Source organism: Aspergillus novofumigatus, assembly GCF_002847465.1.
Source record: "Aspergillus novofumigatus IBT 16806 chromosome Unknown P174scaffold_3, whole genome shotgun sequence".
NCBI lineage: Eukaryota > Fungi > Ascomycota > Eurotiomycetes > Eurotiales > Aspergillaceae > Aspergillus > Aspergillus novofumigatus.
Genome location: NW_020194276.1, coordinates 3,513,424 through 3,533,955, shown reverse-complemented (window position 1 = coordinate 3,533,955; position 20,532 = coordinate 3,513,424). Strand labels below are relative to the sequence as shown.

Here is a 20,532-nt window from a genome sequence, read left to right as displayed (position 1 = left end):
CGGAGCCGGAGCCAAGGAGACAACCCACCTCTCCGCGAATCGCCAAGACCTATCGATTTACTCCATACCTACTTGTCTTCTCAGTACTGTGCTCGACATGCGTCAAGGATCGTCTCGTATGTCATTACATTGGTCCTGTGTATACATATTACCAACAGATCTTCCGTGAAAATGATCATCATGATAACTTAGAGACCATGAACAGTGTTGTCCGCTGGACCCGGTGTCATGGGGAACAAAAATAGCCCTCATCCACTGATGACTTTCTGCAGCGATTCCAACTCAGAAAACATACTCGCAAAAAGACGCTTGAAAGTTCTCGGCAGCTGGTTAGGACTCTGATTTACCGCCATTGTCATAGTGGGCGAATTGAGGTGTACTGTGCACGTCGTAGCCGAGAGTCACCTACGTCGTTCGCTGTCTCCTCGGCTACAGGACAGGGCCACTCGATGCTTGGTTATGATTAGACGGTTATCGATCTTTTCTCTGCGTACTTCTGTGGCGATTGCCCAAAGTGCTTCCAGTCTGCCATCATACCCGCTCAATCGGATACACCCAAGCTCAATCACACACTGGTACTCTCATCGCTAACTTGCAGTGATACAGACCAATCGTTCCGATGTGTCGGAACCTCGATCGGAGGGTATAGTCTGAGGCCACTTAAGGCACGCAACGCATGTTCTTGCGATTCAGAAAGAAAGGGTTGGTACCGGCCTAGCCGGACGGCTCCTGAAAATGTTCACATCATAATATGCATAAGCTTTTGGTAGCACCAGGGACATCAGTAATGGATATGAATACAAGCAAAGTGAAGGCGATAGGGGCAATGCTCTGCTAAGCAGATCTTAATCAGGCCGTTCATGGCAATCTGTTTCAATGCAAACGCGTCATATTCAACGGCTCATTTCTCCCCCAGCAACTCCTTCCGCATCTCTTCCCGTTGTAACCTGGCTTCCTCCTTCACCTGACTCCGTTGACTCTCGATCTCCGCGCGCTTCTGTTCTTGCTGTTCTTGCGCAGCGAACCAAACTATAATGCAGAAATATTAGGAAATCACCTCCTAGATGCCAACCGGCGTAGTTAAGGACGCACTCGACTTATCGGACTTGGACCATTGCTTCAACCGTGTAACATATTCATCAAACTCTCGAGCGCGGCGATCGCCTTCCTCCAAGCTCCGCTTCTGAAGATCGGGGTTGTATCGCTTGAATAATTCCTCGTCGGTAGGTCGGATGGATTGGACGAATGCTGGGCCGCCGACGCAGATCACGGTGCCACTGTCGAGAGAAAGAGATAGAAATTGTCAGACGCGCATAATAAGAAATCGCTTAACCATGCTGAAAGTGAGTCCTTACGCCACCAGCATCTTTAACCAAGTTCCTGTCCGAGACATAATGGGCTATTTTCAGCAACAGCTATGACGACACTCTGCTAGGAATATGAATGTACGGGAAAAGGGCAGGCCGTGACAGAAGATGCCGATGTCTAGAGAGGTGCTTTAGTCAATGCGGTTCCGCGACACCCTCGGATATGTCGGAGCCGACTTCAAGTTTGCAGCTGGTTTAGAGGAGAGCGATCTGTGGAGCGGTTATGACCTTCGCTTCTATCGCATAGTATCAGTAGCTCGGTGCAGGTGGGAACATTATCGGCGATCACGACCAATCTGTGGCTTAGCTGCTGAGGCTGTGTTTGATGAGCACATGTGGCGCAGTTGACGGTCTCCCTCCGAATTGTCACGGTCGTATTCGTTTTCCATCTTCCAAAGGCAGGGTGTTCAAATTTTGAATCCCTTTCTCCGCAGCCCACACCTCCCGCAGCGCCGATTCGCTAGCAAGTAACAGTGTTGAACTGTATGGAGTGGGTACTCACTTTCCACTCTTACATTCGGAGCATTCATCCATCTTTAGTTGATATTACCAGAAATGCACGTAGAACCGTACCTTTTCAGCAATCATTTGTGAATCAGCTTCCGATGGTCACATCTGAACCTGTTACAGAAATCCCCTCGCATTGGTGCAGATGATCACTTCTGCTAAATTACAGTACTCTATACTATGCAAGGGAAGTATCAATAAGCAGATCTCGATAACAGTCATTAGGCACGATCTCATAATGTCCTGCGCGGAAGTATCTTGCCTGATGCAACGGGACACCTCAGGAATCAACCCCTGAAGATCAGCACAAGGATGACCAACTACCAGTGATATTCGATATTTCATCAGTGCCATCATACGGAGTACGGAGGACATGAGACTTGTCTCACTAGTCGTCGACCTTCAGCCTATGACAGCATCGTCCATGTATTGGCAGTAGATATGGATTCTGACCCTGGCAATGAGACGATACTAAGGTACGGACGTAGTAGTAACAAGATTGTCAATAATATCTGTTAGATTCAGTCCACAGGGCATCAGAAAGCGGCCTTTGGTCCACAGAAAAGCAGAATAAAGCAAGTGGGTCAAGGGACAAGGATGGATTAGAATTGTCATCACTGTTTCACACACAGTTTAATACAGCCGACGAAAGTCTAATGACTCAAGGATGTGCATTTGGTGGTATCTCGCTGGTATGCATTTCGATATGCCATGCAAGCGCAGCCAAGGGTGTTTAGGAAGTGAATATTCTCCTTAATCAAATCTTGCATATAATCTGCAGTTACGTTTCTTCTTTCAAGGGAGCCTGGCGAGTTGTGTCTATAATAATAATACTGGATAGCCCACTGTAGATTTTTACTACTTAGCTCTTTGGTAGAACAATGGTTCCTTGGATTCTCTGTTCCTGGTCTAACAATCATCAAATTATGTTATGAATCAAAGAGATCCGGGCCTACCCACGTATCTCCTTCTTTTTCATCCTTGATTGCTCCAAACTCCACCACTAAGAAACTAGTGAGCCGCGATTGTCAAAATAAATTGCTCCCCTCCCTCTTGTCAATCTCTCAAAACCGAGGGTGTTTGTCCTTGGTCACACGCTCTTTTCACAGAAGGTGGTGGTTTTCACCTTGGACGCTCGTTCTCGTTTGCGATTAAATTCGTCGTTGATTTTCAGCTTCATTCCAATCCGCAGAATCAGCATTGCTGCGCGTGGATAGTCGACCGGTCAGTCCTCGCATCCTCAGTCCGATCGCAACTCAGGATCTCAGTAGTAGTCCTCTTGCGACAGATCGCCAAAAGGTGTCTATCCGCTGACAATAATGTATCTTTTCCTAATGCAGGATTTGCGCGCCCTCCACTACCTGCATGATCGGGTGGATTACATTCCTTTCATCCCCCCTTGCTGAAACCTTGTGTGCTTGTAACTCGGTATCTCCGCATCTTTTCTGCCCGCCGTTCAAGGCCGCTTTCGGTCATTCTCAGGTCCGCACCACACCCCTCCTCCTAATCTCCGTTTGGCTCTTGGTTCGCGCTGGACTGACAGGTGTTATGGACGGTATAAAGTCTTCACCAAAAAGCGTTCTTGCGGGGTCGCCGTGAATCTGTCATCGTTTACTTCCTTGGGACCACGAAACATCAAACCTGGCGCCGACCCATCAATTCACGACGACTACCGAACCATCCCTTAATCGATAAGAGCTCTCACCGATAATGGCATACCCCCCGCCTCAATCGCAGAGGCCTCCTCCGGTCAGAAACTATGGCCCTCGCCCTACACCACGAGGACCCCCGGCGCCAAGTCAGATGCAAGACGGGTCTTATGACCAAGGATACAGTGACTTCAACTATGGGTCTCGTGGTGACCGAGGTTACGACAACGCCGGGTACGGTTACCCTGACGATCGAGCTGTTCCGAGATCTCATGGAGCCCCGCGCGGCCCTCCGCGAACCCCTCGTGGAGGTTATGGTTCTCCTGCAGAGCAGCCTCATGATCGAAGCTATGCCTATAATGGACGACCACCACCCGGCCCCGACAGTCGTCGCGGCTACGGAGACAGGAGGCCACCTCCAAGGCAGGACCGGACGAGACCGTGTAAGTGAAAGCGATACATGCACAACCGACTTCCCTGAGCAACTGTTGATCGAAAGGCTTAGCTGGACGTCCGCCCGCACCGGAGCAGGAGAGAATGGCATGGGATAACCCGTTCCCCGCGTTTCCAGCGCAAGAGGCGCGCGGCGCCCCCGGCACCAGAGGTATTGAGAACGGTATGGCGGCAATGAAGCTCAATGGCCAGATGCCACCCGGGAACCCCCCTGATCGCCCGCACACTTCGCACGGAAGACGCGATGTCCCTCAGCAAGCCGCTTCTACATCGCCTGGTCGAGGGAGGGGGGCTATCCTGGTGGTCCTATGAGGTCGGCCAGTGCAGGACGCTCCGGACGGCGACCTTCGGATGCCTATGAGCGGTCCTACACTTCCGCCAGTGGCCCGCCACCGGTGCCTTACATTAACAGAAGTGCTACGATGCCCGCTCATTCGGCATCACCCATGTCCCCTGTTGCCCAACCCACATATCCTGGGCAGGCCACCTATCAGGACCCTAACTCATCGAATGATTACAGTGATACCGATGAACTACTGAGCTATTACAGAACCGCTCATGCCGATGAGTCCGACATGCCTAATTTCGATGCTATCCCTGACGGTGGCAAGGTCATCGACGAGAATCTGCCAGGGCTAGAACAGCCGAAGCCGAAAGCGAGAGCACCTGCTGACCCTGCCGCTTCCTCCCAAGGCCAGTATGCAGCATTCAACCCGCACTCCGGTAGTAACGATCAGTACCATCAGTCGCAGCACAATATTGCTGGGGTCGGTACACCGAACCAGTTTGATAGTGCAGGGTTCCAATTCGACCTACCCGGTAACCCACTATCAGCTTCCCCTGTCCGAACTCAAGGCAGTATGGACCAGGGTTACAATGGACAGCCGGATTCTTACGAGGATCCGATGAATAATCAATATATGCAACAACGGGGAAGTGGAGGGCCTGCTGTTCCAGCCTATAGAAATGGACCTCCACAACCATACAGAGTGAATCAGCCTGGATTTGCCAACGAGCAACCACAGATGGTCAATGAGATGAATGAGTTCGATTCGCAACAGAACCCGGACGCCCTGCCTCATCACCCTGCGCCTTTCCGTCCAGGGCACGACCAGGGGAGCAAGCCGCCTCCTGTGCGGCAGTACGACAATAGTAACACAACGGTATCTCCAACCTCCACGGTCCCGCAGACCCAGCATATCGCTCAGCCGGACGCCGCGCCTGCGCCTGTCACTCACCAAGAGCTTGAGCGCTTGCAGCAAGTGGTACGGAGCAAAGCTGCTGACCAAAAAACTCAACTTCTATTGGCACAGAAGCTGGTTGAGGCCTCGACGGTCCTTGTCGAAAATAGCAGGATGGATCCAAAAACCAAAGCTAGGGCTAGAGAAAAATACATCATGGATGCGCACAAGATTGTCAAAAAGTTGGTATCCAGTGGTTATGCAGATGCTCAGTTCTACCTCGCGGATTGTTACGGCCAGGGTTCATTGGGCTTGCCGGTAGACCCGAAGGAAGCTTTCAGCCTCTATCATTCCGCAGCAAAGCAAGGGCACGCGCAATCCGCTTATCGGGTTGCCGTGTGCTGCGAGATCGGCCAAGAAGAAGGCGGTGGAACGAAGCGAGATCCGTTCAAGGCAGTGCAATGGTACAAACGCGCTGCTTCCTTGGGAGATACTCCTGCTATGTACAAGATGGGAATGATTCTCGTCAAGGGCCTCCTAGGCCAAGCCAAAAATCCTCGCGAGGGTGTTTCATGGCTCAAACGCGCGGCCGAGCGTGCTGACCAAGAAAACCCACATGCTCTCCATGAGCTTGCGCTCATGTACGCAAACGCAACTGACAACGACGTCGTTCTTCGTGACGAAGCGTATGCCTCCCAACTGTTCCATCAGGCTGCGGAGCTGGGTTACAAGTTCTCCCAATTCCGACTTGGTGCTGCCTATGAATACGGCCTGATGGGTTGTCCGGTGGATCCCCGACAGAGTATCTTCTGGTACACGCACGCTGCAGCACAAGCGGAGCACCAGAGTGAGCTTGCTCTGAGCGGGTGGTATCTGACAGGTTCTGAAGGCATACTTCAGCAAAGCGACACTGAGGCCTACCTTTGGGCGCGCAAGGCAGCCACCGCGGGTCTTGCCAAGGCAGAATATGCGATGGGTTATTTCACCGAAGTTGGCATCGGAGTCGCCGCCAATCTGGATGATGCCAAAAGATGGTATTGGCGAGCAGCTGGTAAGTTCTTTCCCATCTACTACCTGCGGTCTCTACGTATCAAGCTAATATATTTGCTTCAACCAACCAGCTCAAGGTTTTCCCAAGGCTCGGGAGCGTCTCGAGGAAATCAAGAAAGGCGGGGCTCGCATGCAAAAGACCCGTCTGTCTCGCTCCGCTGTCAATCGGCAACAGAACGAGGGCGATTGCGTCCTCATGTGAACTCGGATTCATGCGTCACGTAATTCACGAAGTTGGTTTTCTCGTGCTCCTAGGCTTTTTCTTGTTGTTATTCATATGGCGTTCCTCTCCTTCTTCGGCTAGATTACATGTTTTGCCAGCATTTGACGCATATACCCCTAATGACATTACCAACTTCGCATATTGACGCAATGTATAATGTTGAAAAGGTGCCATTTTGGAGACGAATGCTCCGCTCTTGTACATTTGCCCTGCTGTCTCCGTTTCTTTTAGTCGTGATTTACCAAAGGAATGATGGTCATGTTCCAACCTCACCTCACGTTCTGCTCTGTCCTCTTGATGCCCGTAAATGAGAAAGAATCAAGAACTGCGACAATCTGATAAGTCGCGTACAACTGATCATTATGCCATGATGTACTGGACCGGTCCGATACACCCGCCAGATCCATTTATCCGGCAGTGACTGGGTTACTGTAGGGAAAGCTAGCAGATTCGAAGTATGTCCTCCACTGACAGCTGAGACATTCAGCATCCAGATATCCATCTGACAGTGTATAATTTCTATAGACATGGACACACCATGGTAGGATCGACATTGTCATGGTCCGACAGGAAAAGCGCAGAGCGGGCTGATTCCGCACTTTTCCTGACAGCGGAACGGATGGGACTACTTGCTTAGTATTGATTACAATTGCTTCGAAATAGGCGTCGAAGACGCAATCTTTTCATGAAAAATCCATGCTTAGATATCCTCACGTTGATGACCCTCTGACTTGCTAACGCCTCATCCTGAGCTTTGTGTGCTCCGTATATTTCCTTGTCTACGCAACTCAGGCGGACCCGCCCCCCGTACGCTTTATCCGATAGAGATACGGATACGGATATATGTCTTCATCTGCCGATACTCTACCACCCAGCACGAGTGACCAACACACTAGTAGAAAACTCGTGATTCTTTCACTTGCCTCTCTGTTAGTAGCGATATTCCTCGCTGCGTTCGGCTACGGGCTCAGCGCCGAAAATACCAACACCAATACCACCGCCAAGCTGTTCGGGCTTAGACGACTCTTTCGAACGCAGTCGGCTGCTGTTGCTGCGGTGAAAAGAGACATCTCGACGAGCTCTGGTATTCCCAAGTCTAGCAGCACGATGCGGACTCCGGTTTACTTCTTGAGTCATGGGGGTGTGAGTCTTTTTCCTTTGTTCAGCGTAGATCGAGGAATGGTGCGATTGACTGGGTGCTACAGCCGAATATCATGTATGAGAGAGACCACCCGGCGTATCGTAAATTAGGTGAGATCGGGCGCGAGATCACCACCAAAGTCAAGCCGCGGGCTGTTGTGGTCTTCTCTGCGCATTGGCAGGCTGGTCGCGACACTATCCAGGTGAATACGGCTGAGATGACGGATCTTATATACGAGTATGTGAGATCACGACACTGTGCTTGGTTATGAATGCTGAGTGGGCTGTTTAGTTTCTACGGGTTCCCGAGCCACTATTACAAGGAGAAATTTCCTAATGTCGGTAGCAAGGAAGTTGCGAACAAGGTGCTTGACGCGTTGAAGGAGGCGGGCATCAAAGCTGAGGGAGTCAAGAGAGGTTTAGATCATGGTGTCTGGGCCAGCTTCAAGTGTGGTAAGTGGCTGAGATGTCCGTTGCGCGAATCGGCGCCGATAATAATGCATGGAATGCAGCGTTTGACCCAGACTCCAACCCCCTGAATGTCCCGATAGTGCAAGTGTCATTGTTCAACACCGAGGATCCTGCCCAGCACTACCGACTCGGACAAGCGGTATCCAAGCTCCGCGGTGAGAATATCCTGATCATTGTATCGGGTATGGCAGTCCACAACCTGCGCGATCTGCAGTTCACCTGGGGCAACCCCAAGCCAATGCCGTACACTACTAGCTTTGACGAGGCTCTGAAGGACGCTGTCACGAAGCCGCCTGCGGAAAGAGAGCAGGCCATGAGTGACCTCCTGAAGCGACCCGATGCCCGTCAAGCACACCCGTCCTTTGACCATCTGCTGCCCATTCATATCGGTGCTGGCGCTGCGGGAGATGACCTTGGAAAGAGACTCTGGACGCTGAAGGAGGGAAGTATGAGCTGGGCGCAGTATAGATTCGGTGATGTAGGCGATAATAGCTCGCTGTAATAAGCACAGTGAAAATGAATAGAAATTCCCGTCGCATCTTGCGCCCTCTTGAACGTGGTCGACGTATTTTGGATTCATCTATAGATACAGTATTGGACAGCTGGAGGAAAACGGTGCATGAACATATAAAACGGCGTGGTAATTGCACTACGAAGACTCCTTGACCAGCTGAGAGACTTTCTCTTCAATTTGCTGATCCGAAAGGCCTGAATGCATCCACAGATGTCAGTCAAAGCACCTGTGAATAGGATATTATCAAGACGTACCGGACAGCGATTCCTGCTTCTCCTTTCCAAATCCTAAGCGTAATAGCTGTATTAGCTCCAACTGGTCTTTCTGCCGTTTCTTCGACTGTGAATATTTGCCGTACCGTATCGAGCATATACTCGGGGCAAAGTGCCTGCTGCCTCCCGGATCAGAATGGGAGTCTGGGGGTTGTGCTTCTTCATAGTCGGGTACGCGCGCTGCAGGAAGGACCTGCGATTCAGGGAGCCATAAGAGTCAGTAATCGCCTTCTGAATCCGCACCGCGATTGCCAGAGTTTACCGTGTAGCAGCGCTCTGCTCCGAAGTCTGGCAGAAAAGGAAGCGGAGCTCCTTCAGTCCTTTAGAGAAGGCGTATTTGGACGACATTATGTAAAAGAGCGAACAATCGGATGGACAAAAGTGTATACGGTCGAAAAGAGTCTATCCCGTCTATCCCCCCGTAAGCGAGAGCAATGGGTATCAATTGGGGATATTGAGCGTGAGAGAACCGACGAGGGGTGTTGCAGAGCAGTTTGATGATGATTCCGTCGGAGTTCGCATAGAGACCAATATGGTCAAGCGTAATGTCATCGCTTACCTCAGCCGGAGAACGAGCCGCATTCCCAACAGGGCCGCCGAGGTCGGGCAATGCCATATTGAGATATCTGATACTCATATCATCTACGGGAACACCTCGCGTGCTTCGTTTCTTATTCTTCTTTAAACTATTCCCACTCGTACTTCGGTGGGGTTCTTGATAGTACTTTGCGCTTCAATTTGTGCAAAGACCCCATCACTCTCCACTCAATTCCAACCACCGGTCCTTCCCTCGATCAAGACCCTTCAAACCTAGTCATCAATTCCGCCGTGACAACGCATTAAAATGTCTTCTTCGCGTATCGGTCTGCGCTTCTTCCAGAACACCCGGGCTGCTTTCCGCAATGCCTATGGTCCCTTCCGTCGGCCTGGTGCCCAGGGACGCCGTTTCCAGACCTCTGATGCCGGTGCGGCATCCGCCCAACAACAGAGCACATTCCAGCGTCTATGGAACAGCCCTGTCGGCATCAAGACCGTTCACTTCTGGTAAGTTTGGACATATGGTGGAGCAATCGATTGGTGATGTTTACTTTTGGTTGATCGACATGCTGACATGAGATGATTCAATTGTAGGGCGCCTGTCATGAAGGTATAGATCCACGAACACTATGTCTTTCCACAGCCATCATCACCCCTCCTACGCATTGAAATGTCTAGTACTTAGGCATTGCCGAACACTGGATTGAGACATTGCTAATACCATTTTCGTCGAAAACAGTGGGCTTTGGTCATTGCGGGTATCTCCGATTTTGGTCGTCCCGCTGAAAAGCTCTCCCTTACTCAGAACGCTGCCCTGATGGCCACTGGTGCTATCTGGACTCGCTGGTGCTTTATCATCAAGCCCCGCAACATTCTGTATGTTCTGTTGATTGTTACAAATATCCGTGGACTTGAACGTACTAACTGTCAATCAGGCTTGCTGCTGTTAACTTCTTCCTCGGATGTGTCGGTGTCGTCCAGGTTACCCGGATCTTCATGTACCGCCGCAGCTTGGAAGGAGGATCGACGAAGGAGGCCTTGAAGGATATTGAGCACGAGGTGGTTGACTCGGCGAAGTCCGCCGTTGGTAAGGCTGAGGCGGCTGTCAAGAAGTCTACGTAATGGACTTCAGGTTAAATATGGGGATGCTCGCATGCAATTACAGACTACAAGGACGACTACGAGAGATATCCCTTTTTACTACAAGCAAAAGTCGCACACTACTGTATATACTCACCGTTGAATATGAGATAAATTGGTTAATAAAAGATGCGCCTTTAATAGAAGATGCGCCTTATCCTGCGCATTTAAGAATCAGTTGCGTAGGCTTGATAGAAACTAGGAATCTTGGGTCATTGCATGTCATGTTCAATACGTTTACCAAGACTGACAGTCAACACCGTATTCAGGCCGTGAGTCTTCGATATCTTTGGAGTCAGGCTCAGAGGCTTATCAGCGGAACATTTGGACTGAAAAGCTCGATGTCAGTTGATTGTTATTCTGTTATTCATAATCAACCCAGATCAGCCTCGCCTGTATGATTTTTGACCTCTTATCAAGATTTAGCTTGATTTCATAAAGGGGACTATAAGATACAAATGGGTGGCGTCGTGCACTTTGCCTTTTTTCTATTTAGATCCTGCTGATCGCACTTCTACCAAGAAACAGCACGAGTGGCCAAGTGGCTAAGGCGTCGCACTTGTATCTACCTGTTCGGGTTAAGATCGCTATGCGAAGATCGGGGGTTCAATTCCCCTCTTGTGCATTTCTTTTTTCAATAGGAGATCCTTTTTTTCGCGGGTCTGCCTCTTGCGTCATCTCAATTTATTTTCACTGTTTCTTGGAATTTCGTCGTCTAAGTCTGGTTGGGGAATCTCTTTACTTTTTTTATTTATTTTCTTTTCTGTTCTGTGGTATTGTGTATAGCTGCGTCGGGGATGCTATCTATATATTTGTTGAACCTCCGAACACTTCTGCTGACCCTGCACCGTCATTGTCATTGGATCACGCAGACAAGTTTTAACTGAAACGCCTGAATCTGTACGAAGTTTTCCGTCCATTGGTTTGTCAGGCTTTTAATCCTAGCAATGCCCATTGAAAATATGGCCTAGGCCTTGCATCTTTGAATCATGCTTGTTCATGCAAAACTATTAATACGTGGACATTTCTCACATGAGAGATAGCAGCGACTGAGTCGAACAAAGTGTCACACCTCAGGTAGCCATGGACTTTGATCATCTCGCTGAAAAGAAAAAGGAACAGAGGGCCACTGCTTGGTTGGAACTTTTTGAGGAGCCGGAGCCCAGAAATCTTGTCTATACAGCTTGCTGAGAAGCATCGGCCTGGAGAAACAGTATCTGCATGCCGATGGAAGACAGGTGCATGCAATATATGCTACCGGGTCAGATGTAATGATGGAGCAGATGTCATTGTTCGTTTCGCTGCTCTTGGAAGGGCTATTCTACGCAGGGAAAAGGTCCAAAATGAAGTCGCAACGATGAAATACATACGCCAGACGACTTCAATACCGGTTCCTGAAGTGTTTGGCTCCGGTATCTGCTGGGTGGGCCCTTATATTGGGATGTCGTTTCTCGAAGGAGTGCCATTATCACAACTCCTCAAAGATCCCTCTATAGAAGGAAGGCCAGTCCTGAACCCGCAAATAAGCGATCGGAGCTTGAAGTGGGCTTATCGCAAAATGGCCGCGCTTGTCCTCGAGTTATCCAGGCATGAATTTGATGCTATTGGGGCGCCTGCGGAGGATGAGGGGGGTTTTCAATTGCCAGGCGACCTCTCACCTTCAACATGAATGAGTTAATGGTGTCTGCAAATTTGCCTGAAGAAGTTTTCCCTTCGCACACCTTCACCACGGACTACTTTACAAGGCTTGCTACACAGCATCTCACGCATCTCGAATACAGCAACGAGATGCTGTTAGCAGCGAGGAGGATTGTCGGAGGAAATTCACTGCTCGTTGTTTATTTCTTCATATTACGAAGGAACTCTGCGCACAGCATCCTCAAGAGTCGTTTCGGCTATACTGTGACGAGTTTCGTCCTTCAAATGTCCTTATAGATCTCGATGCCTCCCGTGTCTCGGGAGTCGTTGACTGGGAGTTCACATATGCTGCGCCTGCCGAGTTTACATATGTAGCTCCCTGGTGGCTCTTGCTGCAAAGCCCGGAGGATTGGGAGGGAGATCTAAACGAGCTTCTGACTCGTTATATTCTCTGACATCGTACGTTTTTGGAAGTCCTAAGTGACTATGAAGAAGAGTTTATCAGACAAGACTTCCTCTCCGAATCACAGCGCCTCTCTCCACGGATGGAAGGCTCTAAGGAGACCGGGTTATTTTGGGTATGTTTTTAGCAGCAAGATACAGCTTCATGTTCGATGAAATCTATTGGACATACATCGACCACCGGTATTATGGAACATTTACTTCTCTTGGGGACCGTATACAGCCTTTGGACCTCGAACAGCAGCATGAGATGAACGAGCTCGTGAAGATTAAGATGGACCGGTGCAATGAGGATAAGGAGAGTTTCGATGATCACTATCCAATTGATAGTCTACTCGAATTATGATTAGTATTTGTCTAGCAACTGAAAGATATCCAGATATGCTCAACAAACAGTTGACGCTTATTGAAGTCTGAGTGGGAGTTTCTTCTGTTCAGCCAACTGGTTAATCGTTAACCAATGTGCAAGTGTACAGCGGCAGGCTTAGCCCTACCCTACCAAGAGGCCTAGCATTGCTTGTTCTCTTAGCTATAGATCTAATAGGCTTGGTTTGACAGCCTGATGATGACGGCAGCATGAAGGCCATATGTACTTAGAAGGAAATCTTCCTAATGTTATCAGTGACTTCGAGCGACAATGGTCCTAGCATGTGTGAATTAGTTGCAGGATGGGCGCTGGGGCAGTTATTTGATTCCGTTGCCCCTGGTGCCTACGCGACTGCGAAAGGATTTCGTTAGCCTCAATCCTTTGAGAGCCATCACTAGATTTGAATTTTGTCAATCTAATTGCAGTGAGCACGAAGGTCAAATCGTCTGATCCTGTTTTCGACTGGCTTGACGAAATGCGCTTGTCTACTTCTGAGATGATGTCTTGCAGAGAGCATGATGAATGAGAACAAGGAACTAATCAGCTCGCTTAAGCATAGACAAGTTCGCAGTCAATTGCAATCCATATCAACTATCAACTATCAACTAGCAACGAATAATATAGCCGGGGGTCGCGGACATTTGAGAGCTCCAAGTTACTACGGAGCACATAGTTTTTCCTTCCAATCGGAGGAATTCCTCTTCACCCCAAAGTTATCCCTCCTATCAGAAACTTCTAGACGTGTGTCCTAACCAATGTTGAGTATAAATATCGAAAGCCAAGTGGGCTAAGATGATTAGTGTTTTGCATTTCAACTATTTTTCTGGGGTTATCGACCTGGAGCACCCGTAGAAGCATCATCTTTGAGCTTCCTCATCCCCACAATTGCTCCGCCGGGGTGCTTCCCCGGGTAATGGCAATTTCCACCCCTCACTCCACAAAACGTCAATACTAGTGCATGCTGGGGATACGCAGCTTGGATTAATTTAGATAGAGCATGAATCCAACTCATATATAAATGTCATCCCTGTGACCGCAGTTGGATCTCCTTTAGCGGTCTTCTCAAGCAAGCGCCGACCTTTCTTGAGGTTACATACTTGTCAATCGCCATGAAGTTCTCGTACAGTTTTGTCCAGGCAGTGAGCTTGTTGCTTTCCTTGAGCTCTTCCGCTGAAGGCTTTACACGGTCGAGAAACGATGCGTGCAAGCCCAATCACCCATTCCGGCCTCTTCCTCCCAGTCAGCCCCGGACAAAGACATGCCATGTTGCCAGCAACGGCCATGGTAAGGACGACTCCAAGAACATCATGAAAGCATTGCATAAATGCAACAATGGCGGCAAGGTTGTCTTCGATGCCGACAAGGTATACACCATTGGTACTGCCTTGGACATGACATTCCTTAAGCACATTGATCTGGGTAAGGATCCGTACTATCGTTTCGAATTGAGCATTGCTTACGTTGAATAAAACAGAGGTTCTGGGGAAGATTCAATTTACCGATGATACCGACTACTGGCAAGCCCACTCCTTCAAGCACGGTTTCCAGAATGCCACGACCTTCTTCCAGCTGGGTGGTGAGGACGTGAACGTCTATGGTGGCGGTACCTTTGACGGCAACGGACAGGTCTGGTACGATCTCTACGCAGAAGATGCGCTCATCCTGCGCCCTATCCTGTTCGGAATCATCGGCCTGAAGGGAGGAACAATCGGGCCTCTGAAGCTCCGTTACTCGCCTCAGTGGTACCAGCTTGTCGCCAACTCTTCAGATGTGATCTTCGACGGCATCGATATCTCCGGATACAGCAGCAGCGAGCACGAGGCTAAGAACACTGACGGATGGTGAGACTCGATTGCTCCGGACAAATCATCTCTGTTCTGACCATCGCCACAGGGATACCTACCGCTCGGATAACATTGTCATCCAAAACTCTGTCATCAACAACGGCGACGGTATACCTGCTTACACCCAGCTTCAAGGAAACAAACTGACTGACAGAATGCAGACTGTGTGTCCTTCAAGCCCAACAGTACCAACATCCTCGTCCAGAACCTACACTGCAATGGCTCTCACGGCATCTCCGTCGGCTCTCTTGGTCAGTACAAGGGCGAGGTTGACATTGTGCAGAATGTCCTCGTCTACAACATCTCCATGTACAATGCATCGGTAGGAATCCCACACCTTCCAGAATTACTAATAGCTAATGTTTATTTAGGATGGTGCTCGTATCAAGGTCTGGCCCGGTGTCTCGTCCGCCATGTCTGAGGACCTGCAGGGCGGCGGTGGCCTGGGATCGGTGAAGAACATCACCTACAACCAGATGTATATTGAGAACGTCGACTGGGCTATCGAGGTGACCCAGTGCTACGGACAGAAGAACCTGACTCTGTGCAATCAGTACCCTGTACGTCCCTTCTTTCTAATTCATAATGATCATTACTGACCAAATCTACAGAGCAACCTCACAATCTCAGACGTCCACTTCAAGAACTTCCGCGGAACAACATCCGGCAAGCGCGACCCCGACGTCGGCACAATCGTTTGCTCCAGCCCGAATGTAAGTTCGACACTACGTTGAACGCAGCGGTTCTAATGGTTTTAGGTTTGCTCCGACATCTACGCTGAGAACATCAACGTGAAGAGTCCCAAGGGAACGGACGAATTCGTGTGCACCAATGTAAGTCCCTGCATGTAGCCAGGGTACGGGACAAGCTAACCGCATTTACTAGGTTGACAAGAGCCTTCTGGATGTCAACTGCGCATAGATGCTCCGCTGGGACGCTGGGACGGAATAATGTACTTATCTCTTTAAACCGAGATAGTGTCTGATAATAGGACTGTTGGTTATTGCCAATCTACATGACGCAAAGAGGTTGCTTCACCCCTTCCATCGGAAACATGACTCCATCATATGCCGAAAGTAAGAGCTCAGTCAGCTATTAGCAATAAGCAATCGGGAAAACCCCATCCCCACGCTTAGGGTGGAGCACCGGTAGTATATGCGGGGTACGGCACAATTCCGCTGTAGCCTGTAGCCTGTACAATGACCTCGAAGAGAGATTACAGAGCTTGTACGGTGTACAGGGGTATTGGCATTAGTATATCAACCACGCCGCTCGCAAGAACAAGACTGCGCCTCGGAAACAACACCTCTACCATGGCCTCGCAAAGAAGCACAAGCATCATCGTAACCGGTCCGACTCCATCCATTCCACCCACAACCTCTTTCCAAGAATCCCAGATCTAACACCAAAGACTAAACAGGCGGCGCCTCAGGCATTGGCCTGGGCATCACCCGTCACTTCGCCCCCAACCAAACACCCACATCACCATCCTCGACATAACCGACGGCACCGCGATCCTCAACCAGCTACGCACCGAGCACCCCTCCGCCAGCCTGTCCTTCTCGCAATGCGACGTCTCCTCGTGGGAAAGCCAAGCTGCCGCCTTTGAGAATGTACTCGCCGCGCAGGGGCACATCGACATCGTCTTCGCGAATGCCGGTATCACGCAGAAGGGAAACCTGCTGGCTAATATCCACGATGCTAAGCCTTCAAAGCCGGAGCTGAGGACGTTGGATGTTAACCTTGTCGGGGTGATATATAGTACACCCCTCCCTCCTCATTCCGCCCCCGGTTCAGTTTTCAAAGGTGCTAATGAGGTGTATAGCGGTTAAGCTAGCGGCGCACTACATGGTGAAGAACCCGCCAAGAGAATCAGTGACTGGCCTCTCCAAGGGAAGTATCATCTGCACTGCGTCAAACGCAGGGATCTACCCGTTCGCGATTGCGCCGCTGTACGCAGCCACCAAGAGCGGTGTGATCGGGCTGGTGCGCTCGCTTGCACGACCGCTGGAGCAAGAGCAGATCCAGATTAATGCGCTGGCGCCGGCTGTTATTGGTTAGTTTGCTTGATTCTTCAGAGATTCGGAGGGGTGTGGCTGATCGAGCAGAGACGAATATTGCGCCGGATTCTGCGCTGTTCAGGTCCATGATTCTTACGCCCATGTCGACTGCTACGAGGGCGGTTGCGCAGCTGGTTGGGGACGCTTCGTTGACGGGGAAAGTGCTGGAATTGCATGGGGAGGAGGTGACGTTTGCGGAGCCGCCGGCGTATGTTGATGAAGATACAGGGACGAATATCGAGATGTTTTGGAAGCTGGGGTATGCGTAGTAGATTTATGCGGAGAACGATGATGGAGTCGTGAAGAAGAGGTTGTAGCTATTTGCTAGACCTGTAGGTCGATTCCCAATGGGCGGACCTGACGCCCGCTGACCCTATTATACATCAATTCATTATCGTAAAACCATCCCGTTATCAACGCCGGATACCAAATAAACACCGTACATATGTCGTTATTCCCATTTATCCCCTTTCCATTTTATCCAGCCCGTCAAGAAGTCAATCGCTCTCATCCTGGAGCAGCACCTTGAGCTTCTCCAGTTTATCCTCGCACTTCACCTCCATCTGCATCACCACATCGACACTCTTCTTCTTGGTGATGAGGAGCTGTGACACAAGCCAGAAGTTGTAGCCGTTCTTGTAGAAGCCCATGGACGCCCACTCGTGGCTGGAGACCGTATTTCGCAGCGCCAACCAATGATCGCGCCATCGTGACAGCGCTGTTCGGATACCGGCTAATGTGGAGTCTTCCGGAATGGCACTTCGAGGGGTTGTTGTGGGCGTTGAAGGCCCATGTGGTATTTTTGAATTAGGCAATGGAGTTTTGTGTATCAAGGGAGCCAGGAGGGTCATGTGTGTATTTATGAAGGCATACAGTACTGGAGACGGGTCAGTCCATCGTCAATGAGTAAGGGATGGGATGAACATACAGTGAATGAGAATAAACATATCGAGGACGGTCATATCGGCAATATGATCTGGGGTATGGACCTGTAAACCATCCTCGCTGGCCGGGTTTTCAAACAAACTGTCAAAGGCTTTGGAGATGGGAATATCCCGTGAGAATCGGAAATTCGGCTCCACAAAGGGATGCTGCGAGTCGAAGACTGCCTCTTGGCACGGAAAATCCCATTCCATTTCTGTGTGGGATATACGGCAGGGGTAGTTTGAATAAAATGAGAAAGCACAGTCAAGGAGTGATATTATGTTCACGGTTCTACAGGCACTCTGTTAGCCTTAATCACAAAATAGGAATGGCCATGGACATACCGAATGCGGCATTCCTTCTGGATCCACGAGTACTCGTCCATCGGATCATGGGGCATATGGCGGCATTTCATGAGCCCGATTCGACGAGCGACCTGCTCACTCAAGTTAGTACCCAGAAATTGTGGAATCCAGACCATCAACCCACCTTGATGACTTCGCTGAATCTGTTCTCCATTACTCTATTGCGTGATACACGACTTCCAGCCCAGTATTGCACAACCACAATGATGAAGCCGGCTTGGAAATTCTGGAACTGGACCCAGTCGTTGGACTCGTCGTCCAGACATCGATTCCCACAGAACATCGAGCTGATCTCGGTCTCCGACGCATAAACCTCGCTGGAGAAAATAAAGAGCTCGGCGAAATCCAGCACTCGCTTCGCGACATATGCTTCCCTCTCGTCATTGGTGTACATGGCGCCCATGAATGTGACGGCCGTAAGTAGCGGTAATGACACAACTTCCGGAGCGAACGACGCGCGATGGAGCATCGCACAGCTCGGTTGCCAGTACTTAAAGTACATGGCCACAAACTTGCGAATACGGCTTGTCGTCAGAAGGAAATTAAGATTTGTCGACAACTCCTGTTGAGCCTTCGCGTCAAGGGGCACAGACCAGGCCCTGGCGAGAATAGATTGTATCATTCCGGTGGCGAAGGGCCGTTCAGGTTCGTAACTAAGCTGTTGCCCTGTTAGTGTCAGGTTGGGATCCTGTCCGGGCGGAACGACAGCATGGTAAGCAACCTGCCCGACGTATGGGTCGTCCAGTAGCTTGTGAGGGTCGCCAAAGGGGCCGTTGAAGAAGTCAATGAAAGTGTCTTGGAAAAAGGACAGGGTAGCAGCGTCGGTCTCGATGAATGTGGGCGCGTAATCTGTGCGGCCATCTTTCAACTCATATCCGAGAATGGAACTCCCCGCGTCTTCGAGACTTTTCTTGTTGTGATATTCGAGGCTGCGTGTTCGATCGCTGCGCGGAGGAAGGAGGAATTGCTGCGTGAAACTATCGGTACCGCCATTGAGAAGGAATTTGATCGACCCACGATCCGACGATTGTTCGTAGTCTTCGCGCTTCTCTGTTAAGGCGTCTGCCCAGTTGCAAGGTCAACTACTGCGATGTCCGAATGCAGAGCCAGACCATACCTGAATCAGTCCCCTGGTTCGAGACTTGCCTTTTTCGCTCGTTGTTGCATTCGATCCCTCGTTTCTGACAAGAGCTGCAGGGATTTGACCCATCGCACCGCAGTTTCATTGACGTGCACTAAGGCGAGGGATGATTAGCGGCCATTCCATGCAATTAGCAGCAATGTCGAATTACCGATTGGCAAGCATGTCGTCTTCTCCCTCGCTGTCCCGTATCAGGGATCTGCCGATCCCCCCTTTTCGGACAATCTGAGTAGTGGTCACGAAGGTTGTCGCTGCAACATAGTCAAGGGCAGATGTTAGCATGGAGGCGCGGTGAGCAGAACAGCAAAAGAGATGTGCCCAAGAGACGAGCGCAATTGGCACATTTCATTTTGTGAGAGAATCACGAAAAGCACAGCATACCAACGAGCGAAGGAGTCATTGCAGAAGATACAAGAGTAAGGTTTGATTCCGGTATCTAAGAAGTTGTTCCAGCGAGGTCAGTCAATCTGATTTCAAACTGTAAGTGTCATAGCGAGATTCCTACGATCGGAGCGGCAAGGGAGAGCTGGATGGGAGGCAAAACCACATACGGCGAAGATGATGCCTTTTCAGATGATCAATGCGCGTAAAACCTCGCTGACAGATGGTGCAACGAAAATGTTTGTCGGAATCAGGCTTCATAATGGAGAAGAAGCGTTGACGCGCATCGGGGAGAAGCTCCAGGGATGGGGAGGAAGTCTGGGGTAAAGGGAGAGGGAGGGAAATTAGTGGGGGACGAAGGAGGCGGAGTTACAGGAGATCAACCGCAGAGTAGATACAGAGCTATGTATGATGCGCTCATTCCTGCACTGGACTAAGATAGGAAAATGGTAGTCAGAATAATTAACAAAGATGAGAATTATCTGCAGCAGTAGGGACATTCATCACTCCTACTGACAAAGATGCTCAATTCCCAGTCTCCAATTCCTCTCAAAGAAACTTTTGTCGCCAACCGAATAACTACGTCGATACATCAAGTAACCGGTGAACTTACCTACTTACCTTACTGCTCCGTATGAACCAAGGAATCTTAACCCGGGTCTAACCGTGCGTAATATCATGACCGTACAGAATACAGAAGACCGAGATAGGTAATCGCCCGTGAGGTCATCTCAAAAGGAACCGAGTCGCTCCTTCGGAAAGCGGCAATTGTCTTTCCCCGGCAGGTTCCCTCACTTTCTGGTACACCGGTTGCCTTTTTTGAGCTTGGTCCAAACTCTATTAGAG

The 20,532-nt window shown here is 50.0% G+C and overlaps 9 protein-coding genes and 1 non-coding gene across 10 annotated transcripts; 7 read left to right on the top strand and 3 right to left on the bottom strand.

The window, feature by feature from the left end:
• Positions 1 to 901: 901 nt before the first annotated feature.
• P174DRAFT_368303 (uncharacterized protein) lies at positions 902 to 1,393 on the bottom strand (the record flags this gene model as incomplete). The annotated part of the gene is made up of 3 exons (XM_024822218.1): positions 902 to 1,029; positions 1,093 to 1,277; positions 1,356 to 1,393. The coding sequence occupies 3 exons, from the start codon at positions 1,391 to 1,393 to the stop codon at positions 902 to 904; spliced, it is 351 nt and encodes a 116-aa protein (XP_024684636.1).
• Positions 1,394 to 3,633: 2,240 nt separating this feature from the next.
• Positions 3,634 to 6,409, top strand: P174DRAFT_419924 (putative chitin synthase activator (Chs3); the record flags this gene model as incomplete). Its single annotated transcript, XM_024824822.1, has 4 exons — positions 3,634 to 3,966; positions 4,055 to 4,139; positions 4,232 to 6,208; positions 6,279 to 6,409. The coding sequence occupies 4 exons, from the start codon at positions 3,634 to 3,636 to the stop codon at positions 6,407 to 6,409; spliced, it is 2,526 nt and encodes an 841-aa protein (XP_024684635.1).
• A 713-nt stretch (positions 6,410 to 7,122) lies between these two features.
• On the top strand, positions 7,123 to 8,554 carry P174DRAFT_405215 (DODA-type extradiol aromatic ring-opening family dioxygenase). Its single transcript, XM_024824062.1, has 4 exons — positions 7,123 to 7,573; positions 7,636 to 7,808; positions 7,863 to 8,023; positions 8,083 to 8,554. The coding sequence occupies exons 1-4, from the start codon at positions 7,274 to 7,276 to the stop codon at positions 8,541 to 8,543; spliced, it is 1,095 nt and encodes a 364-aa protein (XP_024684634.1). The 5' UTR covers positions 7,123 to 7,273; the 3' UTR covers positions 8,544 to 8,554.
• Positions 8,555 to 8,690: 136 nt separating this feature from the next.
• P174DRAFT_367086 (L51/S25/CI-B8 domain-containing protein) lies at positions 8,691 to 9,175 on the bottom strand (the record flags this gene model as incomplete). The annotated part of the gene is made up of 4 exons (XM_024822148.1): positions 8,691 to 8,749; positions 8,810 to 8,842; positions 8,914 to 9,020; positions 9,090 to 9,175. The coding sequence occupies 4 exons, from the start codon at positions 9,173 to 9,175 to the stop codon at positions 8,691 to 8,693; spliced, it is 285 nt and encodes a 94-aa protein (XP_024684633.1).
• A 278-nt stretch (positions 9,176 to 9,453) lies between these two features.
• Positions 9,454 to 10,640, top strand: P174DRAFT_440621 (mitochondrial pyruvate carrier family protein). Its single transcript, XM_024827097.1, has 4 exons — positions 9,454 to 9,871; positions 9,959 to 9,974; positions 10,104 to 10,240; positions 10,300 to 10,640. The coding sequence occupies exons 1-4, from the start codon at positions 9,672 to 9,674 to the stop codon at positions 10,484 to 10,486; spliced, it is 540 nt and encodes a 179-aa protein (XP_024684632.1). The 5' UTR covers positions 9,454 to 9,671; the 3' UTR covers positions 10,487 to 10,640.
• Positions 10,641 to 11,031: 391 nt separating this feature from the next.
• Positions 11,032 to 11,129, top strand: P174DRAFT_t73. Its single transcript has one exon. It is a non-coding gene; the product is annotated as a tRNA-Thr (tRNA).
• Positions 11,130 to 11,737: 608 nt separating this feature from the next.
• Positions 11,738 to 12,321, top strand: P174DRAFT_440620 (uncharacterized protein). Its single transcript, XM_024827096.1, has one exon. It carries the CDS (start codon positions 11,862 to 11,864, stop codon positions 12,171 to 12,173), a length of 312 nt encoding a protein of 103 aa, XP_024684631.1. The 5' UTR covers positions 11,738 to 11,861; the 3' UTR covers positions 12,174 to 12,321.
• Positions 12,322 to 14,080: 1,759 nt separating this feature from the next.
• On the top strand, positions 14,081 to 15,730 carry P174DRAFT_405206 (putative extracellular exo-polygalacturonase; the record flags this gene model as incomplete). The annotated part of the gene is made up of 8 exons (XM_024824061.1): positions 14,081 to 14,390; positions 14,446 to 14,812; positions 14,865 to 14,923; positions 14,977 to 15,137; positions 15,187 to 15,375; positions 15,427 to 15,528; positions 15,574 to 15,648; positions 15,701 to 15,730. Coding segments are annotated over 8 exons (1,293 nt in total), but the record flags the coding sequence as incomplete, so codon positions are not given.
• A 548-nt stretch (positions 15,731 to 16,278) lies between these two features.
• Positions 16,279 to 17,144, top strand: P174DRAFT_483125 (putative short chain dehydrogenase/reductase; the record flags this gene model as incomplete). Its single annotated transcript, XM_024830742.1, has 3 exons — positions 16,279 to 16,576; positions 16,641 to 16,871; positions 16,921 to 17,144. Coding segments are annotated over 3 exons (753 nt in total), but the record flags the coding sequence as incomplete, so codon positions are not given.
• A 228-nt stretch (positions 17,145 to 17,372) lies between these two features.
• On the bottom strand, positions 17,373 to 19,947 carry P174DRAFT_459508 (FTFMHR domain-containing protein; the record flags this gene model as incomplete). The annotated part of the gene is made up of 8 exons (XM_024829769.1): positions 17,373 to 17,752; positions 17,804 to 18,090; positions 18,144 to 18,235; positions 18,289 to 19,226; positions 19,282 to 19,355; positions 19,457 to 19,530; positions 19,608 to 19,741; positions 19,857 to 19,947. The coding sequence occupies 8 exons, from the start codon at positions 19,945 to 19,947 to the stop codon at positions 17,373 to 17,375; spliced, it is 2,070 nt and encodes a 689-aa protein (XP_024684628.1).
• Positions 19,948 to 20,532: the final 585 nt, after the last annotated feature.

Excerpts from the sequence above, each read along its gene's own strand:
- P174DRAFT_440621 (XM_024827097.1), top strand. The coding sequence starts at position 9,672 with ATGTCTTCTTCGCGTATCGGTCTGCGCTTCTTCCAGAACACCCGGGCT. Across the intron at positions 10,241-10,299 it reads ATCAAGCCCCGCAACATTCT|GCTTGCTGCTGTTAACTTCT; the intron begins GTATGTTCTGTT and ends ACTGTCAATCAG.
- P174DRAFT_405215 (XM_024824062.1), top strand. The coding sequence starts at position 7,274 with ATGTCTTCATCTGCCGATACTCTACCACCCAGCACGAGTGACCAACAC. Across the intron at positions 7,574-7,635 it reads ACTTCTTGAGTCATGGGGGT|CCGAATATCATGTATGAGAG; the intron begins GTGAGTCTTTTT and ends TGGGTGCTACAG. Across the intron at positions 8,024-8,082 it reads CTGGGCCAGCTTCAAGTGTG|CGTTTGACCCAGACTCCAAC; the intron begins GTAAGTGGCTGA and ends CATGGAATGCAG.
- P174DRAFT_440620 (XM_024827096.1), top strand. The coding sequence starts at position 11,862 with ATGAAATACATACGCCAGACGACTTCAATACCGGTTCCTGAAGTGTTT.